Source organism: Pantherophis guttatus, chromosome 3 (assembly GCF_059756535.1).
Source record: "Pantherophis guttatus breed Tessera chromosome 3, ASM5975653v1, whole genome shotgun sequence".
Lineage (NCBI taxonomy): Eukaryota > Metazoa > Chordata > Lepidosauria > Squamata > Colubridae > Pantherophis > Pantherophis guttatus.
Genome location: NC_142065.1, coordinates 38184603 through 38208138, shown reverse-complemented (window position 1 = coordinate 38208138; position 23536 = coordinate 38184603). Strand labels below are relative to the sequence as shown.

Sequence of the window (23536 nt, the reverse complement as noted above, 5' to 3'; positions counted from 1 at the left end):
AAAATAGGCTTCTAGTATCATCCTTCAGTGATGTCCCGATCACTGAAGGCCTGGGTACAGCATGGAAATGTCATTGGTCGCATTGGTTGATGATCTCTGGAGGGCTCGGGACAGGGGTTGCTCCTCTGTCCTGGTCCTATTAGACCTCTCAGCAGCTTTTGATACCATCGACCATGGTATCATGCCGCACCGGCTGGAAGAGCTAGGGGTGGGAGGCACCGTGTTGCGGTGGTTCTCCTCCTTCCTCTCCGACTGGTTGCAGTCAGTGTTGGCAGGGGGGCAGAGGTCGACCCCGAGGCCCCTTGTATGTGGGGTGCCACAAGGGTCGGTCCTCTCACCCCTTCTGTTCAACATTTATGTGAAGCCACTGGGTGAGATCATCCGTGGTTTCGGGGTGAAGTACCACTAGTACGCTAATGACACCCAGCTGTACATCTCCACCCCGGACCACCCCAATGATGCCCTTGAAGTGATGTCCTGGTGCCTGGAGGCTGTACGGATCTGGATGGGGAGGAACAGACTCAGGCTCAAGCCATCCAAGACCGAGTGGCTGTGGTTTCCAACATCCTGATATAGTCAGTTGGTACCATCACTAACTATTGGGGGCGAGTCATTGGCCCCCACGGAGAGGGCTCGCAACTTGGGAGTCCTCCTGGACTCACAGCTGTCTTTAGAGGAGCACTTGACGGCTGTGGCCGGGAGGGCATTTTATCAGGTTCGCCTGATTCGCCAGTTGCGTCCCTTTCTGGATCGGGACTCGTTAAATATGGTCACTCATGCCCTTGTCACTTCCCGCCTGGACTACTGCAATGCTCTCTACATGGGGCTCCCCTTGAGGAGCACCCGGAGGCTCCAGCTGGTCCAGAATGCGGCCACGCGGGTGGTTATGGGAGCGACAGGGTGCTCCCATGTGACCCCCCCTCCTGCGCGTGCTACACTGGCTCCCGGTGGTCTTCCGGGTCAAAGGCTTCAAGGTTTTGGTTACCACCTTTAGAGTGCTCCATGGCTTAGGACCGGGGTATTTACGAGACCGCCTTCTGCCACCAGTAGCCTCTCACCAACCAGTATGCTCCCATAGAGAGGGGCTCCTCAGGGTGCCATTGGCCAAACAATGTCGACTGGTGGCCCCCAGGGGGAGAGCCTTCTCTGTGGGGGCACCCGCTATCTGGAACGAGCTCCCCCCGGAGATACGGAGGATCCCGGACCTGTGCGCTTTTCGCTGTGCCATCAAAACATTTCTTTTCCAGCAGGCCGGCCTGGCCTAACCTCTCTTTTAAACTTTTAAAATTTTTAAAATTCTTCAATTTTAAATTTGTCTTATTAATTTGGGGTGTTTTAAATTTTGTTTTCTGGGCCAATTATTTAATTGTATTTTAATGCTTTTTAACATTTGTATTATATGTATTTTATCTGGCTGTGCACCGCCCTGAGTCCTTCAGGAGTAGGGCGGTATACAAATTCAATAAATAAATAAATAAATAAATAAATAAATAAATAAATAAATAAATAAATAAATAAATAAATAAAATAATTTACTTGGAAGACCTGCTTGACTTCAGCGAATATTTAGAGATAGACTTTCACATCACTCTGCCTTGCCTGTTTATATGGAAAGAGTCACACTACAAACTCCAGCAACAAACCTCTTTAACTTAATTTCCAGGATTGCTCTGGAACCTGTCCTCCACTGATGAACTGAAAGAAGATCTGATACATGATGCTCTTCCAGTTCTGTCCGATCGTGTTATTGTACCTTTTTCTGGATGGTGTGATGGTATTGGCAATAGAACAAGAGAAATTATTGACCCAGAAGTTTTCTTCAACGCCACTGGCTGTTTAAGGTACACCATTGGACATAATATTAATATTTTAATCAGATCATTAAAAATCACTGAGAATGAGTTTAAAGTTATACTATTTTGAAGGAACTATCCTCCAAAAGAGCTATATGTTGTTTTGTTTTGTTTTTCAAATGTTTACAAAGACAGCGATACCAATAATTTAAAGATAAACAATCACACTTTAAAAAGATGGAAGAACTCTGCATCCTTTTGCATATAGCTGGGATTCTGTTGTTTAAAAAGGTTGTTATTTAAGCCTTACCTTTAGTGGAGTTGGTGATATGAAGAATGATTTCTGGGACCTTACAGAATTTGGATCTTGCATGCTAGCAGACTGGTGTGAAGGAGGCATTTCTTTCAGTGTTGGTTTCCAAACCATTAGGTCTTTGAAGAAAAGCAGCAGTACCTTGAAATGGCTTGAAAGGAAATAGGTAGTCACTAAGCTTCTTTTTAAAAAAACTGGTCAAGGAAAGATTGCACATCTAAACTCTTCAATTGCCATAATTAAAGCTTCTGAATTAGATAATGCAATCATCCATGTAAATAATGTATTTGGATGTTGCTATTGTTTAATTAAATTACAAGCAGGTGCAAGATCTATGTCAGGGGTGTCAAACTCAATTTCATTGAGAGCCACATCAGAGTTGTGTTTGACCTTGGGGAGCCAGAGGAGTCGTGGCCAGAATGGGCATGGCCAGCTTGATGTCACTCATGTTGGGGCTGCCTGTGGCCTGAGCGCTCTGCCAGTAAAAACAGGCTTCTGAGAGCCGTTTTCAGCTGCGACGGCCTCCTGCAACCCTCTGCCAGCAAAAACAGCTCAAGAGAGGCACACACAGCCCTCCAGAGCTGTTTTCACTAGCAGATGCACTGTGGGCCAGTCCTTTGCTGTTTCCAGGATGGCCCCACGGGCCAGATCTAAGCACCCCGTGGGCTAGATCTGGCCCCTGGGCCTTGAGTTTGACACCCCTGATCTATGTTATGTCACAGACAAATGTCCAATTATATTGTTAAAATGCAATCCTTTTTGCTTACTTTTCTAAGAATTTAAATAATAGCCTCTGGCCACTGATTTTCCATAAAAAGTTCTATTGTATTGACTTTCCTATCTAAAATACCTTGAACTCTGTCAGTCACTCCAATTTACAATATTCAAGGCAATTTGTGGGCAGAGAAGGTTTTGCTCATGCTTGTGAAAATCAAACCGACCTTGGCATGCAGATATTAGTTCTGACTTGTAGCTTTCAACTACCAGTCTCCTAGCTGCCAGCAACTAGGAACTATTGGATGGGCAGATGAAACATATTTGCAATTAGAAAATTTAATCAACTGAAGCACTGCCTTAGGACAGGGATAGGCAGTAGATAGATCAGAAGCTACTGGTACAATTTTGGGTGATCTGCAGAAGATTAAGAAGAATGTTTGACTCTTAACTGAATAACAATAGCAAGTATTGAATGTATTTCGTCCTTAAACTAAAGTGCTGAAATCAGTGTTTGGGGAAAACCAGGGATCTTACAAAAGTGAGACTTCTTCCATATTTTGTGGTTTGGTTTCAATGTAACATTCATACAATAAGTAATTTATTATAAATAACCCCAATGTATCACATCCGTACCCACTGAAGATACGGTATGGCATACTCTGTCTTCAGTTACTTTATTGTATCTTCTGTTTTGCTCCTTCCTTGAGCAAAATTCCCTCTAAAATAGTTAGGACCATATGTGCAACCGATTTCTACACCTGCATGTTGCTGCTACTCCTTTTTTAAATGCTTTCTAAAACTCAACCATGGGCAGCTTTATTAAGATGTACTGTAATCCTGTCTAAATAGTTGTCTGTTTTATCCAAATGTCTAATCAAATAATTTATTACCATTTGCCCGCAGAGATTTTCATTGAGGTTATTTATTCTGTTATGAAACATAGATTTAACTATAAAGTAGCTGAGTAGAAAGGGATGAATTTGAGTGTTTGTTCTGTGTCCTCAATTGCCCAATATTGGAGGCGTGGTTTCCAACTATCATGAATTGGAAAACAGAAAATATAAACTTGCTTAATTCCATTTAAAGCAAAATGCAAACCTTCAGTCTGTACGTACAGAAATCCAGGGAGAGGGGAGGATAGGGAAATCTTAGCAAAACCTGCTCCTGCCGACGTGTCTGATGAAATATAACCCATTTTTCATAATTCCTCTGTGAATGCTAGTTGTTCCTTCTCTGGCCATGATAAACTTGCTCACTCATTATTTATTTTATTTATTTATTGGTTCGATTTATATGCCGCCCTTCTCCAGAGACTCAGGGCGGCTTACAATGCGTTAAGCAATAGCCTTCATACTTTTGTATATACCTGCTTAGTAGGGCTTTTTTGCCCCCTCCCCCCCCAGCGGTGTTCTTTTTTATACAAAGTCAGCTTATTGCCCCCACAAACCGGGTCCTCATTTTACCTACCTCAGAAGGATGGAAGGCTGAGTCAACCTTGAGCCTGGTGAGATTTGAACTTGCACTAATTGCAGGCAGCTAGCAGCTAAGTGCTACTTTAACAGCACGATGTGTTGAACTTCAACACATGATTTGTCATGGAAATCATGATTTCCATGATTCATACAAGCTTTCAATACTGGCTGGGGATAATAGAGACTGTAGTTCAACACACCCGGAAAGTTACAGGTCAAGGATGGTTTGTATATGGAAAAGAAACAGCTCTCTGGAACTTTTTAGTAGAGATTTTCCTAGCACTGCCCACAACAGATGCAGCCTTTTTGCACATAAAGTTATGTGCTAGGTGAGTGCTCTATGGCCCCTCTCTCTTCTTTACTATAGTGACTTTGCAAATTAGTATGAATGTTACAGATCAAACTGCTAATCAATCAGATTATAATACAAAGTTCATATCCACAAGCTCAGATGAAGCCCTTTGATCTGATATTTACTGCTTACACATAAAATACTAGGCCAGGAATCATCAAAACTGCAAGAAGAAAATGAAGCTTACATATTCAAAGTGCATGTAGAATGAGAAAAAAGACCCACACAAACAGGAGACACAATTTGTATGGTGCTTCTATGGGAGAGATCTTCAGGCAATGTTAGACTGTTTTCAGGGTAACTGCCTCTGTTCTCAGAAGCTAGCTGATTTGAGATGGGATTATTTTGAGAGTATTCTTTGCAAATCTGTAAAATACAATTGAGGATTAATCAGATTACATTCTCAAAGCACCTCTAAACTATATAAATCTTCTTCTTAAGGAAGAATTTTCTAAGATGTTTAATGATTTTCTCTATGCCATATGTAAACTTAAGTGAACAAAGTATTCTTTCTTTTTCTTTATAAAATCAATCTTGTAGGAACTTGAGTTCTGCAGATGCTGGACGTCAAACCATGAGAAACTACCCAGGATTGATTGACTCTGTGATGACATATACTCAGAATTGTGTGGCAGCTAACCAGCCAGATGATAAGGCAATAAGATCTTTTTGTATACTTTATGAATTGATAAAGCTCTTGGTTCCATGAAAAATTAGCCTTGGACCGAATCCCAATGAATATATAAATATGGAATAGCTTTTTTCCCACTATTTCTCACTTTATCTTTTAGTGCTCCTTCCTGTAAAAACTACATCCGAATATTGTGAGCTATAATGCTCATGATCGCAGTGTAAAGGGAAAATTACTTTGGATCCAGTCAAGATGTCTTGCAGCTTTGGAGTTGCACTTTAGCAAGATCCTTGTTCAATTTCAAAGGGATTTCTTTATTTCCAAATTTCTTGTAAAATGGTAGCTGCATCTTGAAAGCACAAAATCCTGTTGTGTAACAATGTAAATAGGAAAAAAGAAATGTTCATTATTACCAAATTCCAAATTCTATATATTGTACATTTGGAATACAAGTCGTTCTCAACCTATGACTAATCATCTATTGACCATTCAAAGTTGTGATGAATCCCCCAAATGGTATTTTTGACACATTCCGTAGTTCTGATGGCTGTCCCCATGGTCACATTTTGAGCACTCAGCAATCATTTGCAGAGTTCTGCGGTCATGTGATAGCAATTTACAATGTTTTTGCCAAAAATTGGCATTTACTTCAGTTTCTGGCAAAAACTGCCCATGACAAACAATGAGTTGGCTTAATTAACACAGTGTTGCTTAATTATTGTGGTGCTTGCTTTGTGACCATGGTATTCTCTTAACCACAGCTGAAAAAAAGGTCATAAAATCGGCTTGGTCATGAGATTACCCATTTTACCACCATAATTGCCAGGCTCAATTACAGTCATAAATCAAGGATTACCTGTACCATTAGGTTTTGCTCTAAAAACACATTCAGTACTACAGTCTCATCAATTTTTAAGCTTGATTTTTTTTCACGTATTTGTTGATTTACTATTTTCCAAACCTAATTTCTTCATAATCTTAGAATCACTTTGCTTCCATTACCTTCCCATTTCTGTCCTTATGTGAACAATTCAGACAACTGTTACAAATTCCTTTTGTATTAAGCATTTGCAGAAACACGTGGTTTCTGTAACATTTTTCTCGTGTTCTTTCTGGAGGAACCTTTATGGCAAGCAATTCACTGGGAGTCCTGTTGTAAAGATAATAAAATTTAAAACTGAGGAAAAAGTTTAATTTCTAAACCAAGATAGCACATTAATATGTACCTCTGTGTATATCCACAATAATGATGACAAATGTATTGGCATAATATATAATTAATTATTTTGATTCTTATAGTCTGTGGAGAACTGTATCTGTATCCTTCATAATTTGTCCTACCGCCTGGATGCTGAAGTGCCGAATAAATACACCCATCTTAACCACTTGGCCAGAAACACTCACACAGACAAAAGCTTGACAGGCTGCTTCAACAACAGAGGAAAGCTAGAGGTAAGATATGAGGCATGGAAGTACATCATTTACAGACTGCCATTCAATTGAAGGCACTTTTCTTTGAAATAAAGATCCTACATCCCTTCTCTAGAATGGGAAAACTACCCTTTGCCAGCAGTTGCAAGTCTCAGAGCAATTGTTCAAGTCTCAAATCTTTGTTTTCTCGTCAAAATGTTTCTTTTAAAAAAATGAATTGTTGAAGCTTAATGAGACCCCCCCAAATTTTATGCATTTTTGGCATTCCTTCATGAAATCTCACCACAGATGTCCTCAATTTCATGAAAATTCATATAAAAATGTCAAAATCTGAAAGAAGTCACTGAAACTTGATGAAAGGTTGATTATCTCAACTAGATCATATCATTTCCTGGGGCAAGATTGGCAAATTCATGAATTTTGGCAATTATCAGAATTACTGAAATTTGAACCTGAACCACTGAACAAATTCAGTTCTGATGATTGTAAAAGAGTATAAATGGCATCTTAGAAAAACAGATATCTCTCAGACAACATCTCTATTTGTTTTCGGTATTTTATCCCAGTGTGCCAATTGTATAAGTTTTTGTGTATTTGTGCCATGAGGGCACAAATATATTGAGACACATTTTGTACCCTATTTAATTAGCAAGGTAAAATGATGAGTTAGGGAAGAGATGGGTTTCAGCAGGTTCTGACCAGTTCTGGAGAACCGGTAGTGGAAATTTTGATTAGTTCAGAGAACCGGTAGTAAAAATTCTGACTGGCCCTATCCCCATATATTCTCTGCCTCCCAAGTCCCAGCTGATTGGGAGCAAATGGAAATTTTGCAGTATTCTTCCCCCGGAGTGGGGTGGGAATGGAGATTTTACAGTATCCTTCCCCTGCCACGCCCACCAAGCCACATCCACCAAGCCATACCACGCCCACCAAGCCACACCCACAGAACCAGTAGTAAAAAATTTTTGAAACCCACCATTGAGTTAGGGTGATAAAATGTGGGTCTTTTGCACAATCTGAATGTTTTACATTTTCCTTTTGATTTATCCTTAGTATGATGAATATAATCTACCGCTTCCTGAAGAGGACTATAAACCTAAAGGTTCCAGCTGGCTGTACCATTCTGATGCCATTCGCACCTACCTGTCTTTAATGGAAAAGAGCAAAAAAGATGCCACCCTGGAGGCATGCGCTGGAGCTCTGCAAAATCTGACTGCAAGCAGAGGAATGGTAACTATTATACTTTTTCCCTACATGCTTGGTTGAGTTTTAGGGAAAACACTCTATTTCTTTCTTGTGAAGAAAATAAAACTGTGAGAAAAATGAAATTGTGAGTCCTTAGTGCTCTCTGAGCTTGGATGTTTGCTTGAAGACATTTGGTTACTCTTTCTTATCTTCGACACCGCCTTCTACCACATAGCTCCCAGCAACCGGTAAGATCCCACAGAGTTGGTCTCCACCGGGTCCCATCAGCTAAACAATGCTGGCTGGCGGGCCCGTGGGGGAGGGCCTTCTTTGTGGCTGCCCCAGCTCTCTGGAACCAGTTACCTCCTGAGGTCCGGACCACCCCCACCCTATTGGCCTTCCAAAAAACGGTAAAGACCTGGCTTTTCTGGCAGGTCTGGGGCCGTTGATCTCGCTGTTGCGATCTTGTAAGATCCGGCCATGAATGGTGTCAATGGGTTTAATGTTTTAATTTTTAAATGTTTTTATAATGGTTTTTTTTTTAAATACATTGTAAACCGCCCTGAGTCTCCAGAGAAAGGCGGCATATAAATTGAACTAATAATAATAATAATTAATAAATAATATTCATTAGCTTCTTCACTGATGATGTTACCTAGTCAGGTAATGAAATGCCTACAAGCAAACATCTAACCTTAGAGAGCATCTGTGACGTTCAGTTCTACCTTGAACTACGAATATTCTCTTCTATTGAAAAATACATTTATTTAGAGGATAATCATTGGAATCTGAAGGATGTACCCATTTTTTCTGTTTAGTCAATCTACTGATAAAAATTAACACTGCTAATACCAATCAAACTTCTTCAATCAGAGGAAACATTTTGTAGTAACCAAATAGTAATTAGGAAAATAATTGCTTTTAAAAATTTCATTGTAGTAAAATATACCAAACAAAGAAGAGCAAAGATAGAAAATAAAAAATAGAGAAACAAATAAATTGAAAAAAAAAGAAAAGAAAAAACATACAAATGCCTTCTGGTCTTCTTTCTAATGAGTAATTATCAATTTATATTTTTCCCTAACTTCTTAATCTCATATTTAATCCCCAAATCCCAAAATTATAATGTCAGTGTTTTCTTCCTTCAGCAAAAATTCCATTTAAGGATTCCAGTCTTTTAAAAAAGACTGCATTTTTTCTGATTTTTTTTTTCTCAGACCAAAGTGGTCAAATTCACCTTTTCTTCAAATTCAATTAATTTTGTGATATAGTCTTCCACTTGTAATACTTGGACTTAATGGATTTTACTTGCTTCAATGTATGGAATAGTTTACATCCAAGAAGTTGGATGTTATAAAGAAGTTATAAAACAAAGTTTACTACAAAACAAAAAAAAACTTTTTTTCTCTTTTATTAACAAAAATTTTAAAAGAATAACTAAGAGAGCAAAATAAGGAAATAATGACCAATATAGAAATTAGAAGCATTAATGCTACATACTAATTTTTAAATTCTAAGCCTTAAATTTTAAATTAATTCTACATCAATATATGCATGCAAGTAGTTCTCAAATTGCAACAGCAATTGGGACCAGAATTTTTCTCATTAAGCAATGCAATTGTAAACTTAGCTTAGCAATGACAATCTCTACAATCCCTGGGGCCATTGTTAAGAGAGGAACGTGAGTCATTAAGCAAGCACTTTGGGTGGCTGCTAGTGCTCTGTGGGGGAAGATGCATAATGAGGCATGGTTTGAGTTTAGAGGGGCTGGGAGAAAGTGTATGGGGGGGATCTTACCTAAGTAACTTGTGACTTTCCCTGACAGTTTCCCCATTTACTTTGCTTGTGAGAAGCTGGCAAAGAAGGCTTTAAATTGTGATTATATGACCATGAGATGCTACAGCTCTTGTAAGTGCAAAATGGTTGCCAAGGACCCAGATTGCAATAATGTGACCCCAGGGGCATAGGCATGGCCAGGACATGGAGAACTAGTAATACCACCACTCATTCAGTGGCATCATAACTTTAAAAGTCATTGAGTGACTGATCATTAACTGTGTAATACCTGTAGTCTTACCTCAGGGGTGAAATCTAAAATTTGTTACTACCGGTTCTGTGGGCGTGGCTTGGTGGTGGTGGGGTAATGTGACTGGGTAGGCATGGCCAACTTTTTTTTTTTTTACTTTTAAAAGCATTTTTTCTACAACCTTAAGAGGTTGCAGAAAAAATGCTTTTAGAAGCTTCTGATGATCAGGCAAGTCAGCTGGGATCGCCATAGGCTTTTAAAGGCATTTTTTTTCCTACAACCACTTCAGCCGAAGGGGTTGCAGAAAAAAATGCTTTGAAAAGCCTCTGATGATCCCAGCTGAGCCACGCGATCATCAGAGGCTTTTTTTTTTTACTTTTAAAAGCATTTTTTCGGCCGAAGAGGTTGTAGAAAAAATGCTTTTAAAAGTTTTTTACTTTTAAAAGCATTTTTCTACAACCTCTTCGGCCGAAAAAATGCTTTTAAAAGTAAAAAAAAAAAAGCCTCTGATGATCGCGCGACTCAGCTGGGCATGCGGGGGGTGCAGGGATTTTTGCTACCGGTTCTCCGAACCACTCGCCGCTATTGCTACCGGATCAGGTGATCCGGTCCGAACCGGGAGCATTTCACCCTGTCTTACCTACTTTAAACCCAACTGGGGGTCGAGGGAAGAAACTGACAAAGATGTCACATGCTCTCTGTGTGGGTCTCTTCTACTCTTCCTGTTTCGTGGCTATGTGTGAATTTGTGGCTCTTATGTGTTTACTGAAAAATCGCTCCTCATAAGATCTGTTTGCAGAGAAAACCGTGGAGAACTTTTTGAGGACATTTGTACAAAAGTGCCCTCAAAACAGTACAAAAAAGAGGACTTGCCCAGGGTGTGTGTTTCAGCATTTTACCCTTGGAACTCCGGGACTAAACAAAGTCAAATTTTTAAGGATTTATGCTTTAACTGTTTCTTAAGGAGGATTCCCTTTTGTATATCATATCTAAGTTTGGGCTTTGTCATTTACAGTTTGTTATCAAAGAACACTTTTGTTTGTTCTTTGGTAACAAACTGTAAATGGCAAAGCCCAAACTTAGATACTTGTGAGTGATGTGCAGAAACAGACCTGGTCTAGCTTTGCTTTTCCTGGAAAGCTGGCCTGATGAAACAGCAAAAATAAAATGGCTAATTTGTTGTTTTTTGAATATGATTTTCTAGCAATAAGAAATCCTGAAGGCTCCTTGTTTCAGATGCAATTTTGTTTTGTCCTCTAGATGTCAAATGCAATGAGCCAAATAATTGCCTTAAAGGAGAAAGGGCTGCCCCGCATAGCACGGCTCCTGCAATCCAATAATGCTGAAGTTGTCCGATCTGGAACATCTTTACTGAGCAACATGTCTCGACATTCTATTCTCCACAAAACCATGGGTAGGCGTTATTTTGTATTTCATGGGGCTCTTGATATATCATTCCTATCATCTCTTCCTTCCAAAATGCAAAAACCCTTATGTTACAGATAATTAAGATGTTGAAATTTTATAAATATATCTTTTTGTGGAGACTTTTATTTTTAAAAAAATCAACTCTAATTAAATAGGTATCACATTTCCTGTTTTATAATAATGCTTCAATAGTTGAAATTTACCTCAACCTGTTAACTTTCTTCAACCTGTAATCTTGTTATTGGGCTACAACTCCCAGAGTTCCTCAAGCACACTGGCTGGGAATGTTGGGTGTTGCAAATTTGACACATGGTGAGCAACATGAAAGGATAGACTTCTTTAGTAGCTTCCCTTGTTGTCCATATTAATAGTTGCTCTATCATTTATTCAACAGTATTATGGGGTTCAAGATTAAATGAGTTGTGAAATGGAAACACAAAGGAGGGAAGGCTGACTGACTGATACTTCTGGGCTGTGCTACTTTTCACATGAAGTGATGTTGCTTCATTTTTATGGGCTAAATATATTTTATCAGGAAATCTACACAAATTTCATCACCACCCGATGCTGATATGCTGGAGTCCTTTTTACATTATAATTTTACATTCAGAAAAACTAGAAATATCTGAGAGTAGTTAATTTTTCTCCTAATCTTAGCCTGAGTAGCTCTTCTGAGAGAGTTTTATTCCATTCTTTATTTAAAGATGGCCTCTTTCTGCCTCTTTAGCTCACCAGGTGCTTCCAGATGTGACTCGCCTTCTAGCCCTCCAGGCTCCAGGTTCTAGCAACTATGGAGACATTATGACATCAGCTTGCTATGCCCTGAGGAACTTAATCATGTACAACCCACAGATGGCTAAGCCCTACTTGACTGGCAGTTTGATAAATAATGTAGTAGGCCTGTGCCGGAATGGGTGAGTAATAATATGCAACTGGGGGCACATAAACAATGATACTACGCAATGTTGACATGTGGTGTGACTCAGTAGTGGATTTCAATATAGTTTGCTACCGGTTCACTTGCGTGTACGCAAAGCTTCTGTATTTGATCCTGGGCGATCCAGTAGCAACCAGGGGTGAAATGCTCCTGGTTCAGACCGGCTCGGGCGAGTAGGTAACGATGATGGCCGGTGGTTCGGCGAACCGGTACCAATGGCAGCTGGAGGCTCCGCCCACCCACCCACCCGCCCCATTCCCTGGACTCGGGGAATGCACCATTCCCGGACTCCTACTACTCACCTTTCTCCCGCGGCTGGCTGTCAGGGAAGGCAAGCGCCCAAAGGTAGCAGAGTCGTTCACTCTCCTTCTTGAATGAGCCGCTCTGGTCCACACACCGGCTGCGCAAGCACACACACAACCTGCCGCTGAATTAAATAAACGATGTGCGCTTGTGCAGCCGGCGCGTGGACCAGAACGGCTCATTCAAGAAGGAGAGTGAGCGACTCTGGTACTTTCGGGTGCTTGCCTTCCCTGACAGCCAGCTGCAGGAGAAAGGTGAGCAGTAGGAGTCCGGGGAATGGGGCGGGTGGGCGGAGCTGCGGGAGAAAGAAATTTAAAAAGTTTTCCTACTGGGTTCTGTGGGCGTGGCTTGGTGGAAGGCGGTCTTGTGACTGAGTGGGTATGGCTGTGAGTGACATTGAGTTGGCCACATCCATTCAGTCACAGGACCCCCCCCCCACCAAGCCACACCCACAGAACCGGTAGGGAAAAATTTTAGATTTCACCCCTGGTAGCAACCCACCACTGGTGTGTCTTAGGAGTATTTAACACTTATTGTATTATTTTTGTCTATATAACATATCCATTTTAAGCCATTTTAATCAATAAATACTATATATTTTACATACAACAGGATTGATTGAATAGCCTTATCTGTACCGTCTTCCCACAATACTCCTCTAGGATTGAAGAATGAGGTTGACTATAGCTATGCAACCTACAACCACAAGATAGACCAGAAAATGTATCAGTGGTGCATTTGTTAAGTGAGGCGTCACATGACTGAACCATGCCCTATTTTGCTGTGGTTGTCACAGCAAATTGTTAGGGTCATTAAGCAAAATAACACAATCTTCCCTGCCAGCTTCCTCTTGACTTTGCTTGTCAAAAGTAACAGTAACAGTAACAGAGTTGAAAGGTACCTTGACGGTCATCTAGTCCAACCCCTTGCTCACGCAGGAGACCTATACTAGGGATTCGAACCACTGAACTGCAGAGCTTTCTGATTGACAAGCTCAGCGTCTTAGCCACTGAGCCACCTAGCCAGGCAATTTATGAAGCAAATTTATGAAGCAATTTATAAAGCAAAAAAAGCCAGGTGGGAAGGTTGCAAATGGCAATCAGGGATGTGTGACAGTTGTAAATGTATGACAGTTGACAAGCACATGAATCACAATTACATGACTGCAAGGACAATGCAATGGTCATAGGTTTGAGTTCTGGTCATAAAGAGAATTGATATGCATGATCAAGAGAATTGATATTTTTAAAAACTGCATGAAATGAAGCACCTATCTCCCATTAATCCAGGCTTCATTGACATAAGATGATTCCACCAACATTTTAAAAATATCTTCTTCTCATAACTGCTCCATTCAGATCTTAGCTGGCATTCATATCTGCCAGCTAATTTAAACATACCTCAATAATTTTGAAAAGATGAAACCCTGAAAATGCATCATATATTTTAGATAGGAGAAGGAAAAGGAGAGGGAGGGGGAGAGGGAGGGAGAGGGAGAGAGAGAGAGAGAAAGAGATGTCTGTTTGTGGGTGTGTATTATAGTTCTGCTTTTTTTTAATTACAGATCTTATCCCAAAGCAGCTGAAGCAGCTCGAATGCTGCTATCTGATATTTGGTCAAACAGGGAACTCCAATCTGTACTAAAACAGGTAAAGTATGAAGATGGCGTCTTTTCCCACTTCTTATAAAACAATCCAGCATACCATGCACTTTAATAAGTAAGGTTACTATGTAGTGTGCACTGTGAGAAATAGTAAAAAATAAATTATAAGACTGTTTTTGAAGCAGGTGAACTGGGATTTTTAAAGTTCAGAATTATGGTTTTTCATCTAAGATGTCAAGATTTAATGCAGCCTCAAAATTCACCATTCATATGTACAATATGTTGGATTATAGTAAGTGTAACACATTTTCTAGAGAGCCAAGAGTTTAGCTCTTTCTCTGGAGATGTCGTGGGAGGGAGCAGACGTGGATTTCAGCAGGTTCTGACCAGTTCTGGAGAACCGATAGTGGAAATTTTGAGTAGTTCAGAGAACCAGTAGTAAAAATTCTGACTGGCCCCACCCCCATCTATTCTCTGCCTCCCGAGTCCCAGCTGATCGGGAGGAAATGGGGATTTTGCAGTAACCTTCCTCTGGATTGAGGAGGGAATGGAGATTTTACAGTATCCTTCCCCTGGAGTGGGGTGGGAATGGAGATTTTACAGTATCTTTCCCCTGCCACGCCCACCAAGCCATGCCCACCAAGCCACACCCACAGAACCGGTAGTAAAAAATGTTGAAATCCACTACTGGGAGGGAGCGAGCAGAAGAAGAAAGATAAGTAAGTAGTAGGTTTCATCTACAGGTCCATGAATACACGACTGCTTCAGAAACACATGTAGTCTTATCTCCATGGGAAAAGATAAAATAAGCAAATTTTAAAAAAGAAACTATAGTTACAAAAGTATAATATAGTCAATTAAAGAAAATAATTGCAGAAATACAGTTCTTTGATGTATTTTGAAATTTCACAAGCTGCTTGAATATTTATATATGATCTCTATCAGGGGTCTCCAACCTTGGCAACTTTAAGACTTGTGGACTTCAATTCCCAGAATTCCTCAGCCAGCAAAACTGGGAGTTGAAGTCCACAAGTCTTAAAGTTGCCAAGGTTGGAGACCCCTGATCTATATAGCCTAGTGACTGTAAAGTCTTTGGTTCAACCTCAGGTTTCCTTTGAATGTAACAAGTGACCTGAAAAAGTATTTGTAGAGAACCCTTTTCAATATACCACACTAAAGATACATCTAAGTATTTAACTTATTTTAATTATGTTTAATAAAAAATATTTTCTCTTGATTTTACCTGTTTTTTTACCTTCCTTCCATGGCTCATTCTGCAGCAAGGATATGACAAGAATATGATGGGATCTTTAACAGGAAGCACTTTCAGGACTTTGTCTTCCAGATTCTAAGAGACTTTGCATATTTGGATTGCAGGTAAATGATTATATCTGCTTTTTCAAAGTTAGAAAAAAAAGTCATATTTCCTACAGTTCAAACCATAATTATAGCAATATAAGAACAATTTCAAATGTTAGATATGGGGCTGCACTTTCTCTGAAAAGGAACTGATTTTAAATTTGGTCACTACGATACTGGTACAGAGGACATGGACTATGTATACCAGAGTTGTGGAAACCACACCCCTTAACAAACCATTGGTTTGCTTAACAACTATGGTGTTCACTTAACAACCCCTGAGAGTGCATTAGGACTGTCACAAAAAAGGCGTAAAATTGGCAGGGGTGGTATTCACTTACCTTCACTACTGGTTTACAAATGTGAGCGCGCATGTGCAGAGCATCAAAAACGGGACGTGATGATGTCAGGGCGGGTGGGTGGAGCTTCCCTCAGCTGCCGCTACTGATTTGCTCAAACTGGATAGAACCGGCTGAATACCACCACTGAAAATTGGGTCAATCTTGTCTGTGAGTTGATTTACAATGGTCATGAGTTACAACCATGATGGGAAGACTCCATTATGGTCATAACTTGAGAACTACCTGTACCTAGCAGCATTTTTTTGGGTAACTCCCAGAGTTCTTAAAGTGACTGGGCCCAAAGTGGGAAAATTTAAAAGACAAAGAAGATACTTTAAGCCTTTCAATTGCTTAAGGCACCCATATAATCCTTAGAAAATTCTGACACTGCATCCCCAAATCCTCCCTGATAACTCCTGACATGCCAGGCAAAGCCTGATGCAGCCCTTAAGCCATTAGAAGTTGCACGCCCCTACTATAGACTAATTTTGCATTAACTCCCACATTGTTTCCAAATCTAAATTAACATATTTTCTCTATAAATCCCAATATTATTTTCTCCTGGAATAATTTAATGGCTACCTGATCCCACACACTCCTATCTCTGTTACCGCTTTTTAAGGCGGTCTTCTTGGTCTTAAGAATGGATGGCAATGTAGGACAAGGACCCTCTTGTGCGACAGTGGCACTAAAAGTCTGGTACTTTCTTTCTGAAGCCTCCAAAGGACTTTTTGTTTCTCTTCTTTGAACTGATTTCCACATTACTTCTTTCTCAAACCTTTTAATAAGACACAGGCTATACTATTTCATTACTATATTATTAACAGTGATATAGCATCTTTCAGAAAAATTGTGTCAATCCTTTACATAAATGTTCAATTTAAATCCTAATATATATAAGCCCAATATTTAGATACCACAAATGTACAAAAGGTGCATAAATGTATGACTTTTATGCACAACTATAAGGAATAAGCAGAATAGGATACAGCCTTGTTAGCAGATGAAAACTACTCCGGTTTCTATTGGCAGAGTTTTCACAATTGCAACATTTAACTGCAAAACATATCATAAGAAGCAACTCTATACAAAACTCAGTTTCAAACAGGAGATAGATAAAAAAACATCATTACTAGCATTTTGTGTCAAAAATTGTAAAGTTGCAAGTAAAATTGCAGATCCTAACAATGCAGAGCTTGATCTGCCCAGAAAACATAAATCAATTGATTATATAGAAGATTGGTATTGAATACAAACCTATTCTTAATGGGATGGAAGTAACAGTAAGAAGCTGGTTGGAAGCATAAAAGGAGGAGAATAACTGGATACTTGGCTATAGATAATTTGGCATGAGCAGCTTGGTTCTACTGCAAGGGTGGTAGCTGCCAGATAAGGCCCCCAACTGGATGAGTTCCAATTTCCTTTTTAGCCACTAGCACCCCACCCCCCAAATATACAGAATGAAATTTCCTGCAGTGGAAAATGGAGCTGAATATGTGATTTAAGCATCCAGTAATCATCCCCTCTATTAAAATGTTTAAATAATTTCCCATCCACCAAACATCAAAAGAAAGGAAAAAAATAGCCAAAAATCCTACCCTATCAAGATTTCGCCCATTGCTCTGATGGGCAAAAGAATGAGAAAAATAGCATTCTTAGTTGCAAAAAATAAGCAGTGTTTATTTACAGCCCCAATATCTAAGGCAAGAGCTAGAGGATAAAATGGAAATTGTTCCATTGATCCTTACCTCCAAGGTGTTCTAGGATGCATTAAAAGGAGATAATAGATCTCAAGCAATCAGTGTGGGAGTGTGGGGAGCTTTGAAATGATTATATTTGAAAATATTTTCCTTTTCTTTTTCAGAGCATGTAACTGGTTCCTGTCTGGAGTCTTCAATCCTCAAGGAATTAGTTAGGATGTTAAAAGACTTACAGTATTTTGAAAGTTCAGCTAAATTGTAAAATTATGAATGAAAATTGTATTGTCTGAAATAAGTATCTTAAAATGTTTTAATGAATATTTTAAATATATTTTTCTCTTCTGTTAAATTGGGAGAGTGGTTCTTAATGTTATGTATAAGCCAATTTACGAAAAATTGGGATTTATCATTTTGAATGACATTCATAACAATTGAGACATCTACTTCCCTAACCAATGTCAAGTCAATATATTAGGAAATGCTAGGGAAATAGTGCCTAACTGCAGCTTAATTCATTAAAAAAAAAGCATGATTTTTTTTATAAGTGTGTACATTTTTAGATAGCATTTGGGTAGACAGACTACTCCTAATTTTGGATCTCTAGATATTGCTGGATGACCATTCTCATCATCCAAGATCAGTAAAACTGCTTTGAATGATGAGGGCCTTTGGGCTATTTGGGAATATTTTCCATAGAGTTCAGTGGGATTTACTGCAATATAAATGCCTATAGAATGGCATCCTAAGGCCATTTTTGTACAGCCATAGGTCTAGCAGTATATCTTACTGGTGAACATCAGATAGCATTTTTATTCACTCCCATTTCAACTAATTTCTGTAAAATTAATAACACCTAACATGTTTATTTCATTTTCAATAGCGATTATACATATATTTAGTGATACATTATTCCTTTTTATTGCTGAATTTCCATTCCCTCAATGCCTCAATAAGGGAACCCTCCACTAGTATTGTCATTACAACCACCATATTTCTGAGAAGTATAATCCCCAAACTAGAGAATACCAGATAGAGGAAGCCTGTCGAAATTTTGTTTTCATGGGTTCTCTTCTGCGTTCATTCATTTCTCTGCTTTGCTTTCATATTTCCTGATTATTGCTAGGCTTTTTTTTCCTGTAGATCATTTAGATGTCAAGAAGCAAATTCACATAAGAGAAGTTTTTCCTGAAGAGTTTCTTAATCTTTGTTTTTGTACTATATATGAACAGAGTTCCTTCTACAGTTCTGGAAAAAAAACAACCTAGAATTCTCAAGATAATAGCTTACTATATTTATCCATAACTACAGACTTCTGTATGATTCTCAGGTAGTGTGTCTCACAAAAATGTATCTTTCCTTTTTAAAAAATAAACTTGTGCCTGAATGTGCCTGCCAAGATTATAAACTCAGAAAGAAGATAAGAGAGGTTTAACAGATTAACAGAGTTGGAAAGGACTTTATAGGTCATCTAGTCCAACCCCCCACTCAAGCAGGAGACCCTATACCATTTCTGACAAATGGCAGTCCAATCTTTTCTTGAAAGTCTCAAGTGATGAAACTCCCACAACTTCCGAAGGCAAGCTGTTACATTGGTTGATTGTTCTCACTGTCAGAAAGTTCCTTCTCATTTCTAGGTTGAATCTCTCCTTGGTCTATTTCCAACCATTTTTCCTTCTCTGGCCTTCAGGTGCTTTGGAAAACAGTTTGACCCCCTCCTCTCTGTGGCAGCTCCTCAAATATTGGAAGACTGCTATCATGACTCCCCTGGTCCTTCTCTTCACTAGACTAGCCATGCCCAGTTCATGTAACTGTTCTTCATATATTTTAGTCTCCAGTCCCCTAATCATCCTGGTTGCTCTCCTCTGCACTTTTTCTAGAGTCTCAACATCTTTTTTATAGTGTGGTGACCAAACCTGGATGCTGTACCCTAGTTGTGGTCTTACTAGGGCTTTATAGAATGGTATTAGTACCTCACTTGATCTTGGTTGTATCCCTCTGTTAATGCAATTTAGGATTGCATTGGCTTTTTTAGCTGCCGCTGCACACTGCTGGCTCATATTTAGCTGATTGTCCACTAAGACTCCAAGATCCCTCTCACGGTCACTGCTATTAAGCCTGATTTTCCCCAGTTTATATGTGTGCTTTTGGTTTTTCTTACCTAACTTTACTTTTCTCTACACTGAATTTCATTTTGTTAGATAGGGCCCAGTGTTCAAGTCTTTCAAGATCCATCTGGATCTTGAGCCTATTTTCTAGAGTGTAAGCTATTCCTGCCAATTTAGTATCATCTGCAAATTTGGTGAGTTCCCCTTCTATTCCCTCATCTAAGTTGTTCATAAAGATATTGAAGAGTACTGGGCCTCAGATGGAACCTTGTGGCACCCCACTGCTTACTTCTCTCCATGTAGATTTAGATCCATTAAGGACTACTCGTTGAGTATGGTTTGTCAGCCAGTTGCGAATCCATCCGGTGGTGAAGCTATCTATCCCACTTTTTTCTAGCTTACAAAGAAGTAGGTTGTGGTCTACTTTGTTGAATGCCTTGCTGAAGTCTAAGTATATTATGTCGACAGTATTTCACTGGTCTACTAATTTAGTCACTACATTGAAGAATGAAATAAGATTGGTTTGGCATGATCTGTTTTTAACAAACCATGCTGACTGCTAGTTATTACTTTACTCATTTCTAGGAGTTGGCAGATTTGTTTTTTTATTATCTTTTCCAGTATCTTCCTGAGTATTGATGTTAGGCTGATTGGTCTGTAGTTTCCTGGGTCTGTTTTTTTCCCCTTTTTTGAAGATGGGAACCACATCAGCTCTTTTCCAGTCCTCTGGTAGTTCCCCTGTGCTCCAGGATTTTTGAAAGATGAGGTGCAATGGTTCTGAGATGACATCTGCCAGTTCCCTTAGAACTCTGGGATGTAATCCATCAGGTCCTGGTGATTTGTATTCCTCAAGATCAGACAGGTGTTCTCTTACTATTTTTTTTTGCTTATTTTAACTTTTATTTCCAGGCTTTTTTTTTACTGTTATGTTTTTGGTAGTTTGGGCTATAGTTTCTTTTTTCATGATCTTATCCTTTCAGTGTCTTAAATGGAAGCCTAATGAAATTATGTTTTAATAAGTTATTAGACAAATGGACAAGATTTTGTTACATTGCAATATTTCCATTAGTTCATCTTGCCCAATTAACAGTGGATATGAAAGGAAAATGGTTGCATTTCTTTTAGTTTTTAATAATGCAACCATTAGGAATGTCCTATGTTTTCCAAATAATATTTCAGTCTTTCGTCCTCATGAAGACATTCCATAAGAGATAAAGAGATAATGCATAATCCAATGATATGATATTATTGTCCTATGCCTTGTTGTTATAAATCTTTTTCAGAAACGAATGTAAGAACATTAATAAGTATTTCCCCAAAAATAAGACCCTGTCTTATATTTTTTTGAACCCAGAAATAAGCACTTGGCCTTATTGCCATGTGATCAAAAGCCCGATTGGGCTTATTATCAGGGCATGTCTTATTTTGGGGGAAACAGGGTAGAGCCCTACCTACCCTGTTAGTTTGCTATTCTTATACTGGCCTATCAGATATTGATTGGAACCCCACAATTGGGACATGAGCCCAAGGTTGCCATTTTATAAATGTTCTTCAGCAGTTGATATATAAAAGTACTGTGATACTTAAAATAACACATAAGCTTTATGACTAGCTGTTGTTCATAACCTTTTATTTGTTATATCTATGAACTGATTTATTTCTTTTCAAAAATATTGAACTCACAGTCATCAACACCGGGCCTTAAGATAGCAGATTCTGTAGTTTCTCTGTATGCTGCTTTCTTTTATTTCTTGGGATTTTCCACAATTCAGCATACAATAATTTTCCTTATCAAAGCAACTTAAAATAACTGAAAAGGATATTAGAATCCAGTGAACTTCAACTCAGGAAAATAAGTTAACTATATCCAGAGCATTTTCTGCTAAGTCACTTCTAGAAAAGCCTCTTTGGAGGGAAAAGGAGTTCTTCTGAACAATACAGGATGGAACAGAGGAGTTATTAGAAAATTGAACTTTGTCCAAATTTTAAAAAGCTAAAGAAATGCATTCTGAATAGAAAGCTGGAGCAAAGCACACAGTGATGAAGTTTGGGAAAGGAAGATCAGGTAATGAGAAGGCTGCTAAGTTGAGAGAAAGGAGACTGAGATAGGTATAAAAATGGATAAATAATGGTGCCTTGGAACTGCAAAGGTGAAGGATGGGAAAATTTACATGTCGGTTTGAAATAACCAATTAAATCTTTTGACAGCAGATATCTGTGTTGACTGTATTCAGTTTTAATGAGATCAATCAACAGTAATTAGTTACATTGATACAAATAAGCAGCACCAAATTTAGAGATCCAGGTTCCTTAGGGGCCATGGAGTGAATATGACTACTACAACAACAACTCTTGAAATAAGAACTACCCAAATGTATAATGTTGTTTTAGCAGATCCTGGGAAATTTAAATGGTGGTGCTGAAGGTTGTCTCAAAGCACAGTGAGGTGTCCTGGATCATTGTAAATAAATTAGTTGTTATAGTTTCAACATAGAAAAAGCACCTATTTTTCTCAACAGGGCTTGCTTTGTTTTAAGCCTCGTAAAAAGCCAATAAAATGATGTATTGAATGTCCAGTGCATTATTTCAGAAGACTTGTGTACACAAGCAAAATTTTTGCTAGCATTATTTTTAGTTGTAATATTAGCAGTCCTTTTTCTAACATCTATGCAAAGCTGTAAAATATATGTGCAAGAATCCCATACTACCATTGTTGTTTTTCCTGTACTATATGTGTATTTGCTTCATTGGAACATCTAAAGTTAATAAAGTACTGAAAGTCTCTTAATTTTTCACTTTAACTGTTTCTTACTTCTGCCATATAGATAAATAAAACACTTTGGGTATGTAATATTTTGTTTAAAAAATTCATTTTAATATGAACAGCATCCAATTTTTATTAAAATCCAATGTAATTTCCAAAAATATATGTCTGCAAAGTCAATGAGAAAATGAGAAACAAATATTGGTCCTTTCATCAGAAGAACATTTTACAAGAAATCTCCACATAATTTTCTTCTATCATTACCCATTACCCTAATTTCTTATATTAAATCAATCTAGTTCAGGTTTATTGAAGTAATTTGTTCAGCAAGTTTGCCTTAACTAATATTCTGTCAAATTTTTAACTAAATCTCTACAGCAGGATACTTCCATATTTTGAATTTGGAGATAAATCCTAATCTCTTTCATGAAATTCTGTAGTATTGTAGGGAAGTTTCTATAGTCACCAAATGGCTACATGGTCATAAAGCACTAATTAACAGCAAAATCCTTCTACCCCACCTTTTCTTCTGTCCCAGCCAGGATGCTCCTGACTATCTAAACTAAGTGAGCTCTCTCCCAAGCAAAATGCTGGGCTACTGTCATCTCCCATTAGTAATTTTCTATGACTGTTTATGATACCTAAATCTGTTTGTACCCATATTATAGAGGTTGCCACTTTGCCACTTGCTAGAGTTTTATTTTTTTTTAATAGAACTTTCTCATTCGTAGCCATGTCAAAGTGTTTCAAAAACATATAATCCATTCTCTAAAGGTTGTGGACTTGACCTGGACTACATCAGTGACTTTCATACTGTTGATTCTGTTAAGAAAAGTTTAAGTGATGGCATGAAGAAGATAGACTACACATTGCATCCCGACTCATTATTTTAGTTTATGAAGGAATTTTATTGACAGTTGTCAAGTTTGTGCCTAGAAAATGAGAGCTCACCTTGAAATATATGATTTAATTGCTGGTTTCATCCAGTTGCCTATATTTCTTGCTATAATATAATATATCATTTGTTTTTTACTTAGCACATTACGTGCATCTAACTATATGGATTGCAAACCATG

At 38.6% G+C, this 23536-nt stretch overlaps 1 protein-coding gene and 1 long non-coding RNA gene across 2 annotated transcripts in view; one reads left to right on the top strand and one right to left on the bottom strand.

The window, feature by feature from the left end:
* The window catches only part of PKP1 (plakophilin 1), a 58493-nt gene extending 36009 nt beyond the window's left edge, over positions 1-22484 (top strand). The window contains exons 6-14 of the mRNA XM_034414228.3: positions 1664-1841; positions 5188-5302; positions 6578-6730; positions 7763-7939; positions 11181-11334; positions 12076-12262; positions 14153-14237; positions 15472-15568; positions 17756-22484. Coding sequence (XP_034270119.1) covers positions 1664-1841; positions 5188-5302; positions 6578-6730; positions 7763-7939; positions 11181-11334; positions 12076-12262; positions 14153-14237; positions 15472-15543 — 1121 coding nt within the window. The 3' untranslated portion in view covers positions 15544-15568; positions 17756-22484. The remainder of the gene's footprint in view (positions 1-1663; positions 1842-5187; positions 5303-6577; positions 6731-7762; positions 7940-11180; positions 11335-12075; positions 12263-14152; positions 14238-15471; positions 15569-17755) is intronic.
* On the bottom strand, positions 2104-12130 carry LOC117663775 (uncharacterized). Its single transcript, XR_009622076.2, has 4 exons — positions 12081-12130; positions 5515-5644; positions 4835-5013; positions 2104-2257 (listed from the first exon to the last, which is right to left on the bottom strand). It is a non-coding gene; the product is annotated as an uncharacterized LOC117663775 (long non-coding RNA).
* Positions 22485-23536: the final 1052 nt, after the last annotated feature.